Raw genomic sequence first — 12,138 nt, forward strand, 5'->3', positions numbered from 1 at the left:
CCTACGGTCAAACTCCCGGTCAATAATCCCAGGGTCAACAACCACAAAAGAACTTTAAAGAAGGCAGCCCAAGTAAAGTACGAAATTAGGACGGAGTCATGTAAAGAGAAGTCGTCAGCAGTTTCCAATGATGTTCGAAAAGTGCAATAGGCTTATTTTCACCAGACCATCAGGTTGGAATAACGGTGAAATATACCATAAACAAATAGGTTTACACGCCAACTACTTTCTGTATTACTGTTATTATTACTAATATTAGTATTGTTAAAGCCACAACAATTCTTAAAGATAAGTTCCATTGAGGAAATCCCCGATGTGTCCGGAGGTGAGCAGGTGGAACCGGTTTAATATGTACAAATCTTGAAATCGAAGAACAAGGGCGGTAAATCGATGACCAATGTTGATTTCACATTTATCTCCCCTTCATTGCGTGTGTAAATCATGGCCGCGTGCTTCGAAAGAGTATTTGCCGCCGTAGTATAAGTGAAATGTTCTTGGGTACTGCGCAAAACATAAATAAGTCAAAAGAGTATCAGGGAATGGATTAACAGTAATCCAGGATAATGTTCCCCTGACTTTGTATTAGACTGTGCCTGGTATTAAGACTGAATCCTGACTTGACTTATACTGTTGAACAAGTTGCCTATGTCGTTTTCGCATGTATTTGTTGGATTAATGTGAGTGTAGTTATATGTCATAATCAAGGCTTTTTCACATCTCGGTCAGTATAATGGATGGAGGGCACCGGAGTGCCCGAGGTAAAACACTGACATCCAGCTTTCTCATGTGTGACGTACAGATATGTTCGCCATATCGGTGGAGAGGAAAAAAAGGCCTTCAAGGAACGTATATGCGGCTAGCGGCCACACACGCGTAGTCGACGGCTATATACGGCCAGCGGCCACGCGCGCCTAGTCGACGGCTTAATTATTGTCACCAAGCCCTTACAGACATTGAGAGCCTTTGGAATATCCAAGGCCGATTTTAGTTATTGTACTGTAAATGGATGATTCTGCGAAGGGTAGTACCTGTTGTATTCCATATCCTCAGTTGATACTGATGGAATATTTTCCTCTCGGAAAAGATGATTACGGATGGATATCACACCCACTGAAAGACAGGTGGCCACAAACCGCACACAGCTGTTTCTTGGCAGTATACATGGCGTTTACATGGTTTTGATGTAGTGTGACTGGGTGGTGTCGTTTTATTTTGACTGGGGGACTCGTGCAGTATGATTGGGTGGTAAATAGTGCCAATGTACTTAAACTGTGTGGTGCATGATATCGCACACTGCCTGGGTTACTCATGGTGTCGGCCACAGTAAATGGATAACACATTGTGTCGAATGCAGTGACTGGGTTACACATGGTGTTAGACACAGTCACCGGGTTCAAGTGGTGTCGGATGCAGTCACTGGGTTACATATGGTGTCAGATGCAGTCACTGGGTTACATATGGTGTCATACATTGTGACTGGGTTTCACATGGCGTCATACACTGTGACTGGGTCACACATGGCGTCACACACTGTGACTGGGTTACACATGTCATATATCGTGACTGGGTTACACATGGTATCATACACTGTGACTCTTACACATGGCACCATACACTGTGACAGGGTTACACATAGCGTCATACACTGTGAATGGATTACACATTGTGTCATACTTTGTGACTGGGTTCCACATGGTGTCATACTTTGTGAATGGGTTACACATGGTGTCATACACTGTGACTGGGTTACACATGGTGTTATACACTGTGACTGGGTTACACAAGGCATCATAAACCGTGACTGGGTTACACATGGTGTAATACCCTCTGACTGGGTTACACATGGTTTCATTCAGGCACATGGTGTTGGTGTAGGCCTACTGTAAGAAAAGTGGTGAATTGGAAGCATTCATGCCCATTGTAGGCGAAGATGTAAATATATCGTGCTTTGGCGCTCTAAAAGTGTGTAGAAATGGAGATGTAAATAGTGAGCGAGTGAGTGCTTAGGGTTTAAACGTCGTACACAACAGTTTTTCAGTCATATGACGACGAAGGAGTCCTTGGAGTGTATGTACGTGTAATGTGCCTCCTTGAAGCAGGACGGATTTCCTGCCGCTCTTTTATCTAGTGCTGCTTCACTGAGACGACTTACCGAAGGCAAGTAACCCGCCCCGCCCGAGCCATTATACTGATACGTGTCAACCAGTCGTTGCACCATCCCCTTCATGCTGAAGCCAAGCGAGGAAGTTACAAGCGAGGAAGTCTTAGGTGAGACCCTACCCAGGATTTACCTTTCCCGAAGCAGAAGCCCTACCAACTGAACCATAGGGGCAGGTCCGATGTAAATAGTGAAAATACAGAAAATACAGAAGTGTGTAGAAATGGAGATGTAAATCGTGTCAATATCATAAGAGCTGTAAAAGTGTGTAGTCATTATTATGGAAACGGACATGGCGAAACAAGTATGGAGCTATTTACGAAAATGGCTCTTATGAGGTTGTAAAATTATGGAACTAGCTATAACTAGGAGCCATGGGTTTAAAAGCGCTCTGGTTATTGTGCAGTGCAGTTGCAGGATTATAAGCCCCACGTATTGGCCCCACGAATACGGGTCCACAGGTCTAACGATTCCCTGACGTATCAAGCAGAACTGACCCACCCTTACTAGTGGTGTTAAACGGTAGGTCCAACGGATCTGTGACTATGGACTATCGACTTTCGATCATTTTGTATCATGCAGTTCAAGAGTTTGAACGAACAACTCTAAAAAAATTTTATTTCATAACTTGACCGGTATTTTAGGAAGTTAGCATTTCGGTTCACAATAGCGATGCTGTAGTCGGGTTTACATACCCAAATAGAAGAAAACCTTACGGAGATACTAAAACACGCCGCACACCGTACACTCTAAAACGGGAATTACTTCGGTAAATCGGTGACAATTTTACCACCTCACAAATTCCCTCATAGGATACGCTCCCAGAATCCGAAAATATAGAACCGAGAAGCTACGAAGGTATGGACCTGACAAAGAGCGGTAAAAGTCATTCGCAATGCTTTACTTATGTGCGAATGTAAATGACCATTAGATGGGGTGTTTGGAGTTGCCAAAGTTTTGCCTTTGCCTGGGACGTGATCTTGGATGAGATGCCGGTGTTGATGACGAGTCGAGCAGACGGGAAGAAAATATACCGAAAATTGAGGAGCAAAGGTCGAGAAGTTGATAGACGTGAAAACGACTGGAAAGTTAGCAGGATGTAGAGAGGCGCGTGGCAAGGTGTCATAAAGCTATCATCACCACGACCAATGTTGATGTTTACTACTTGCAGGGGGCCTCTGGGTTTGCTCGAAGCTTCCAGACTGGATCCACCCGGCAGATGGCCCCTGTGGAAGCCTGTACTGAGTTGTGGAATGTCTAGGAACTAAGATCCGTCGTCACAAGAGTTGTAGGTTAACATGGAGTAATAAAGTGTATAGCTCATTAAGCCATATTGTTCTGTTTAGATTGATTGTGGACCTTATGTCATCCCAGAAGGTTTCCGAAATACCAGGTGCTATTTGTTAATACAAGTTGTATCTACCAACGAAAATCCGCTGCGAATCCGAGTGGAGCTGAATTCGAGCTGTCAACCCTAATGCCCTAGAGCTCTAGTGTCTCTTTCATGCAGAACCTAATGTGGTGGGTTCTGCAGGTACCTCAATGACAAGACTAGAGACAAACTGGCTTGTTAAACGCCGTGCTCGAGAATTGCTCACTTACTTCTGACCAAAACAGAAGACGTTGGATTCGAACACGCGCCCTTATTGGTCCAGGGACTGATAGGCGCAGTAAACTAGCTTTCAACTGTCGTGGGCAAGTTAGCATAACATACAGCCCATCTGTGTAACGGACATTTTTACATGCTGACAAGAGCCAATATGTCAACGTCAGGTGTCAACGAGCAAGAAAATATTGTGACACTAGCCTCTTACCGCTGCCACATTTACAACATGTCCTTCACTTGTCACACCGCTCAAGTGTTATACTATTCTTGTAGAAGTGGCGTAAATAATCAGTGTCGATGTATGTATCTTTCCCAAATGACGAAGTGCTCCAGCACACCTAGAACTAACAAAACGTTATTTTAACCAGATAACGGGTAAAACACATCATTTTATAAAACATGTATGATTAATTAGGCTGCATGACGAGAAAAGTGGTAACAATTGTGCATTTTATGAGTACCAAATTTGCCACAGGAACACACCAATATTTTGGTCAAATCTATATAGTGGGCCATGGCAGATTTCGCCGTTCACATAAATGCGCAATATTTTTACTATATGCCGCCTCATTATGTGAAACTGGTGGACTTTCTTTTATTAAAGTATTTGAGATTGTGAGAAAATATTTCTACTTAAAGTTTCTAATTTTTTTCTTATCTTGACAATACACTCAGTTATCACATTATCAGAAAATCGTCATGTATCATCCTCTCAGGACTCCTCGTCGTCATATACTAGTAACTGACAAATTAAAAACAAAAACACGACGGTAAACCGACACATCCATACATATATCAACATGTATCACACTAAATTTCAAAACTCTGTATACGTAATAGATTTTCTTAGTTTGACAATACATACGGCTATCATGTTAACATAAAAAGTCCGCTAATCTTTCCCTTTTATATTAAACGTAATAGATTGCATCTCATAATTTGTTTTAGACAGAACTGCCTACCATCAATGTTTTACGAAAGTACTTTGAGGCACTTTTATGGCCTTTATTGACTGATAATAAACCCAGATATTTGTGTATAAAATGACATCTTCGGATATCATAAAATATATGGATCAGAAGTTATATCTTGATGATGTAGTGTCAAATACAGAATGGCATCTTTATTTTTAAAAACCCCTAGTTTTTTTCACCACCAGGCGTGCCATTGGTCTCGTCGTGTAGTTCAACACGATGTTAAAACTTGAATTTATACTGAGAAGCCGGTTAAGGACATCATCGTACCATCGTAAGCTGGAGGAGGTGTACGTCTTTAGTGACGTTGTACAGCCGTTGTACGGCACCTGTTGCCGTAAGCTATTGGGCCCGGTTTCATGAAGCGCACTGAGTTAAGTAAGCCCTAAACTACCATGGCAACCTAAGTTGTAGAGATATAAAGTGCACTTAGCTAAGGGATGCTTAACGCTAAGTACGCTTGATTAAACCGGTCCCTGGGCAACGGTGAGGAATGTACATCGTTTCGGTGACGCAGTAAGGACGTTGTATAGCGTTGGTGCCGTGAAGGTACTGTGCAGCGGTGAAGCATGTACATTGTTTGTTGACTTACACCGGCGGTGTACATGGTGAAGGTATTGTATAAGATATTGTACAGGTCTGGTGCAGGCGTCGGTGGCGTTAAGTAGATGACGTACAATGGCGGCGATGTATACCTTGGGTCTATGGGGTTATGAAAGGGCGATGCTGATTGTGTCATTGGCCTGCTTGTAGAACTATAAGCTGTAACCGTTATTTCCCTGTTCAAGTGGCTCTGGATGCCTGTGAATAACAGGAGAGCTTCTCGAAGAGACAAGTGTTGCGGTTAGGGTGCAACGTTGTACCGTTGTACGGCCGGCCAGGTAAAGCAATGCTGTGTTTTCATATTTTTTGCAAAGTTTTCACGAGAATGCGGGAAGTGTATAGCCTCAAACCTGTCAGAGACTGACGGCAAACTACAAATCTGACAACTTCACATAAATCATTTCTGAAAGAATAGCTTGTACGAAGAGGGGGCAAACGGAACAAACGTTACACTCAATTGCCCCGTATATTTTACAGCTCTTCATGCAGTTTTCAAGAGTTCTGCTCCTTAACGCCTAAGATAATAAAAATAATATTTGCTTTCTGAGCTGTTGCAGACCAAGGCAATTCCACACAAAAGGTTCGTGTGTGAGTCTCTAACTCGTGACAAAGTATACCGTATTTCACCTAAAATTTAGCATATTTCAAGTAACACATTTTGCTTGAACCCCGATTTGATTCATCTTCCCTATACAGGGCAACTTTAAGGTTTTATTCTGAAGTTTGATTAATTTCTTATCCGTTGGCAGCCAGCATTATGGTGGGTGGAAACCGAGCAGAGCACGGTGAAAGCACACGACCTTTCGCAGTTTACTAGCAGACTTTCCCACGTACGGCGGAAGAGGAAACCAGCATGAGCTGGACTTGAACTCACACCGACCGCATTAATGAGAGGCTCTTGGGTCATTGCACCGCGCTGCAATGACGCTAACAGCATCGGCTACGGAAGCACCCCGCCAAATGATTATATAAATTGTTATGTAATTTCTATGATGATGTCCATTAGTCAGTGTGTTTTTGTTATGAATTCTCCACGGTTAGGAAAACACTACTCTGCAAACTGAAGCACCAACGGACAGACAGAAAGCTCCATTCGTACTTTTTTTTTTTTTGATTGGTGTTTTACGCCGTACTCCAGAATATTTCACTTATACGACGGCGGCCAGCATTATGGTGGGTGGAAACCGGGCAGAGCCCGGGGGAAACCCACGACCATCCGCGGGTTCCCACCTTCCCACATACAGCCAGAGAGGAAGCCAGCATGAGCTGGACTTGAACTCACATCGACCGCATTGGTGAGAGACTCCTGGGTCATTACGCTGCGCTAGCGCGCTAACCAACTGAGCCACGGAGGCCCCCATTCGTACTTTTAGACAAGCCACAAATAATATACGATGATATGTACACTTTATTGTTTATATTACACAATGTATAAAAATCTTCTTATATAGACATATACAGATAACATAACATACCTTGTCTTTTTTTATTGTAACAAGTTGCGTAATTGACTTGGCAAAAAGCTAATGATTTCCGTACAGCAAAGATCACCCAAAATACACCTGGCTGTAGTTCATACTTCTCCACAAAGAACGCATGGTCACAAGGTTCATGCGTGAACCTAACCACATAAAACGTATAGTTACATGGTTCACGCTTGAACCTAACCACAAAGAAGGCATAGTTACAAGGTTCATACGTGAACTTAACCACAAGGAAACGCATGATTAGAAGGTTCATATGTGGAGTAAATCACAAAGAACTCATGGCTACAAAGTTCACACGCGAACTTAACCTCAAAGAACACATAGTTACAAGGTTCATATGTGAACTTAACCACAAAGAACGCACTGTTACAAGATTCATACGTGAACTTAACCACAAAGAACGCACTGTTACAAGATTCAATCGTGAACTTAACCACAAACAACACACGGTTACAAGGTTCACACCACTTTTGATGAACGCCATATGCTTCTCATACATATCATAATGTATAAAACCCAGACTCAAAGTTTACATAGCTTGTGTGGTTACATTTCTGTTCAACCAAGTCAATGTTTGTAGGAACTTTTTGGATTTAATGGAGTGAGTGAGTGAGTGAGTGCTTGGAGGTATTTAATGGAATACTACGATGTGTTTGAATTTTTTAGGTCTTGGTATCTTCATTAAAGTTCAAGTCTGTAGCCAAACGTGTCTGGTAGGCCTATTGGCTACATGCAACTAGCCTATTTCATTCTTATAATCAGGTATTACCATGCAAATGAATTATTTAATATTGTTTGCACGATTATTTACTGATTTTGAGCACAGATTTTTTTTCATATTTTTTAATCCAAAAATTTTAGATTTGATTGAAAACTAGTTTCTTAAACATATAAAATGATATATAACATTATTAATTCTGCTACAAACTGCATCTTAAAGTTAAAAGGTAAAAATGGATCAAAACGTATATCTCTTTTATATAAACAAAGCAGTTTTTGACCATCATCATTATCATGTCCTTATTCCATTTAGCATCATATACATCCTAAGTCAACAAAATAACACATATTATTCTGACTGAATGACAATTATAGAACCAATTTGTACAATTGTAACAAAAACTACAGATATATTTATCAACAGACATTTTTCCAAAATCAACCCGTATTTCTTGCAAAGTACATGTATCAACGTGTTTTTAAGGTTTTAGGAAGCGAACATCATTCTATTCCAGTCTCGGTTACAACCAGCTTCCAAGTCATGCACTGTAACCAGATAGGGAAGTTAAAGAGGTTTTCTCTAAAGGAGAACAGCTGTTGATTGTCCTACAGAAATACTTCTTTGCCACTGTGGTCAAAGTTTGTTAACTCCACACATTTGCGATTCGTAACAACTCATCAAAGCAATTAGAAATAAACGTGCACTCAACAGGTCCTGCCTGAAAGCCTCACGTCCACATCATCTATCGGAGAGTGTGAAAATTAAGTCCATTCGTATGTTTTAGGAAGTGTTTTCCCGCTTTACTTTTGTCTGACGAAACTGCTTCCGTTAATTGTTGTTATTCATAATACTTCCCTCAATCAGTTTCGATTTGGACAAAAAAAGAAAACGTAGTTCCGTGTAAGAAGATAATCATAACCCTTCACAAACATGTCTAAATGTTGTGCTTTTTTTAAATTGAAGTTAAGCGAAGAACTCATGTGGAGTGTGGCAAAGTTTATGCATATTTGTTTTAGCTTGGATGGTACTTTTTACCTGGTTTTCACACCTAATGGCTCCCTTCATTGAATTCAACACAATTCATTATGCACAAATACGCAACACCTGTGTTTGCAGTCAAATGCAATATCTTATAGTTATGATAACCACGCCATATATGCTCTCATTGACAACACTTCTCCACATCATCTGGCATAAAGACACTATCACTGAAATACCTGCCTTCAGTTTAGAGATCTTCAGATTTTTCGTGATCAGCCGTGATATCTGCACTTAGTCCTCACCTTGCACTTGACTGCGCTGCACGCACGTGCTTCTGTTTGAACCAGATTACCAAATATCAGCCTGAATACAACAAGCTAACTAATTTCCCCTCTACTCTAGCTCCCATCCAGACGTGAGAACACACAAATTGAGGAGGCGACCTAATGACGTTCCCATCTGCCGAGGGAAATATATCACTGACACTGGGTGCTCTGCGGACTGGTCTGCCCCTCTTTTACGTCCTCTTCTCAGGCACATCAAGCCCCGTTTTTAATAGACAGTCTTGAAAACGTATAAACACAGAAGCTGTGTGCATCTATTGGCGAAGCGCCCCATTACCCGCCTCTCCAGATATCAAGGGGAAGCCATAAAGTGTATCACTTTAATGTAAATAGCCTTGGAGTCAGAATAAAACTTTGACGCACGCCACTCCCAGCTTGTAAACCCCGTTTCAAAGGCAGGCGCTCGAAAACACATGATAATCTACAGTACATTAACTCACTGGCATTGACTGTCGAGCATTTTATAACGTGATGATCAAATAAGGACGGGCTCCAGAAACTTCCAGTGTCGTAAAACTGTTACGCCTTGCCACATGATTCGTCTGAAGGCTTCTCAAGACCTCCCTTTCGCCCCGCAGTGTCGCGTAAAAGTATCCAGTGGCCTAAAAGCAGCGAGGGCTGTTCTGCGCAAATACTGAAGATACTGCGAAGAGTTGCATATATGTTCTTAAATTAAAATGTTTGAGAATATTTACACTTATGTACATTTTCACACATGTTCTACAGTTTTGATGTTTGATAATAACCTGGTAATGTCCTTTAAAGAGGGTTTTCTATGAACATTCATGATCCCATAACGTAGCTATTCCCGACACAACGCGAAAGTTGGTTACATCTGAGGCTGTCACAGCATCACTGTAAGTCACACCCCCAAGCACTATGCGGTCGACCATATGTGGAACAATGACTTCTGTTAAAACTGTGACGTCTTGTTATATGGTCGACGTTTCTTATATGATTTTAGGAACTGTTCTGTTGCTTCATTGGATCTCTTACATGAGTTAAGCAAACTATGTTGTTCCTGGAAGAGAAAAAAAAGGTGACGATTTTAAGTCACGTTATTTCAATGAGCGCTGTAAATGGCATGAGGTAGGCCATTGTGTCTCACAAGCACGTGTTTTCGTCCACTATACGTTTGCACTCCTTACACTTCACATAACAGCACCAGTGAAATTTGCACAAACAGCGTTCAACAATTTCAATTTTTCTTGTTTTGTGACCTCGTCCACAGCACATCAAATCGCAGCCATCGATAGCCTTGGAGGTCCCGTTACATATCCTTCCCGTTGTCCCTAGTGAGCCTATCTTGGGGTTAGTGTCGCAGTAGTCAGGGGAAGGAACCAAGTAAACCAAATCCTCAGGCGTATGAGGTTTGAAATTCGCGTTTCGCGGAACCAATCGTTTGGCACTCCCTATTCTTTTGGGACTCAGAGTAACTTCCGTTGCACCGTCAAACTTTTCTTTCAGTCTTCGACCAATTTCCCGGAAAGAAGGCATGGCTTTCCAGCATGTCTTCATTTCGCATGAACCAGACACTCCGTGACATTTGCACTCGACTTTCATGAGGTCTTCGACTGACTGAAAAAGACAGCAAACAGATAAATTATAATATGTTTGACAGGACATGAAATATTAAACAATGAACGAACAAATCCGACTCAATGCCACTTTGGTAATACTGCAGCCTTTGTGGCGAGAGCATGTTTTTATCAGGAGACAGTAATCGTTTAAAGTTCGATAATTATAACATCCAAAATTAAAAACAGACGGACATGTTTGAAAACAGCTTAAACGTCAGTTGAAATTCGACGTGTTATATCGTGATGTCCAATACAGGCTACATATGATTCGATACGTTGATATAAAGTTAACAAATATTCCTCATATGACTAGTAGCTAATATGATGTTCTTTTAAATAAGGGGCGAAGATTTACAGATTTTGTTCTGGGATCAAAACAAAACAACCACTGATGTCTACATAGCAATGAAACCAGACTTTAAAGGGGGAGGGGGGTGCCAGCCTGAGATGCCAGGGGTGGGATGACAGTTTAGGAGTGGGGATCAACACATGTCCAATTGGCCACACGTAATTTATGAGACCATTAAGATTTTACGCGGTGATAAGACAATGGTTTATGTGAAAGCTTGGTGCAGTAATGTCTGGTTTAATGTCACGGTGTGGTCGTTTCCATGGTGGTAAAGGGCTGAGCGTCACGGCCTGATTACCCGAGGGGTTCCTCCCCTCCCACGCAAGGCCATGCACCCACGGAGCTTACTTACACTCAACCTGTAACAGGCTCTGTAAGATGAGAAAATAATGATCGGGAGCCGGATGAGCTGATGATCAACAACGACAAGATCCTCATGTGAGGAGTGCCCCATGAGTGATGAATGGGGATATAGTTTAACATAGTTTGATCTAGGGGACGTATACATAAAGTTATGTAAACACGTACAGTGTATGTCGTTATCATTGCACAGTATTGCTAAAATCTGAGCTACATTCGTATACCAATCGCCAACTATAACGGCCAGGTTCCAGGTCAATTATCGCAGACCAATTTTCAAAACCAAGATTAACATAAACCAACAAGAAAATGTATGAAGTAAGGATTGAGGGTGGAGTCATGTAATTTACAAAAAGCAGTCAACAGTTATCAATGATGTCGGAGAGACACGAGAAATGGTCAGGGCAACGTGGAAATAACAAGTGCACAAAAAATCAGACTGGTAAAGCAACAGCTTCATTTAAACTACAACCCAACAAGCTATTATTGCCAAGCAAGTTATTGACCAAACAGTACAGGCTGGCTCACGCTTAGACAATCGGAGACAAGGATGAAAGGTAGGGACTAATTCTCAGCTTGTTTACGACAAGATGCCTACACAGAAGCATCGGCATGATTTCCTACAATGTTTCAATAGACATATATTGTTTCCACGACCGCATCTCACGTGCGTCGAGGTCAAAAGATGAGGTCAAGAAGCAATTAGCTCACAAAGATGACGGCAAGAGAGCACAGGTGTGCAGAGAAGGAATAATGAAAGAGTTTTATCTAAAATACCACGGACACATTGGAACACACCGATGATAAATACAAGCGGATGTGGACTTCCCGTGGATCATTTACCGAGTAGTTCTCCAGGGATACCACAGTTGTGCTACAGATGTGCCTAACAAAAAAGACAGTGGTACATGGGTGGATAAATATAATATAGCACAACAAAAACACAACTCACACAGAGTGTATTAAACCCTGTTC

General features: G+C 41.7%; 1 protein-coding gene across 1 annotated transcript in view; it reads right to left on the reverse strand.

Annotated features, from left to right (window-relative positions):
• Nucleotides 1–6,748: 6,748 nt before the first annotated feature.
• Nucleotides 6,749–12,138, reverse strand: part of LOC135475326 (protein Wnt-4-like) — a 28,902-nt gene continuing 23,512 nt past the window's right edge. The window contains exon 4 of the mRNA XM_064755176.1: nt 6,749–10,452. Within this exon, the coding sequence (XP_064611246.1) occupies nt 9,979–10,452 (474 nt within the window). The 3' untranslated portion in view covers nt 6,749–9,978. The remainder of the gene's footprint in view (nt 10,453–12,138) is intronic.

The sequence above is a fragment of the Liolophura sinensis genome, chromosome 9, assembly GCF_032854445.1.
Source record: "Liolophura sinensis isolate JHLJ2023 chromosome 9, CUHK_Ljap_v2, whole genome shotgun sequence".
NCBI lineage: Eukaryota > Metazoa > Mollusca > Polyplacophora > Chitonida > Chitonidae > Liolophura > Liolophura sinensis.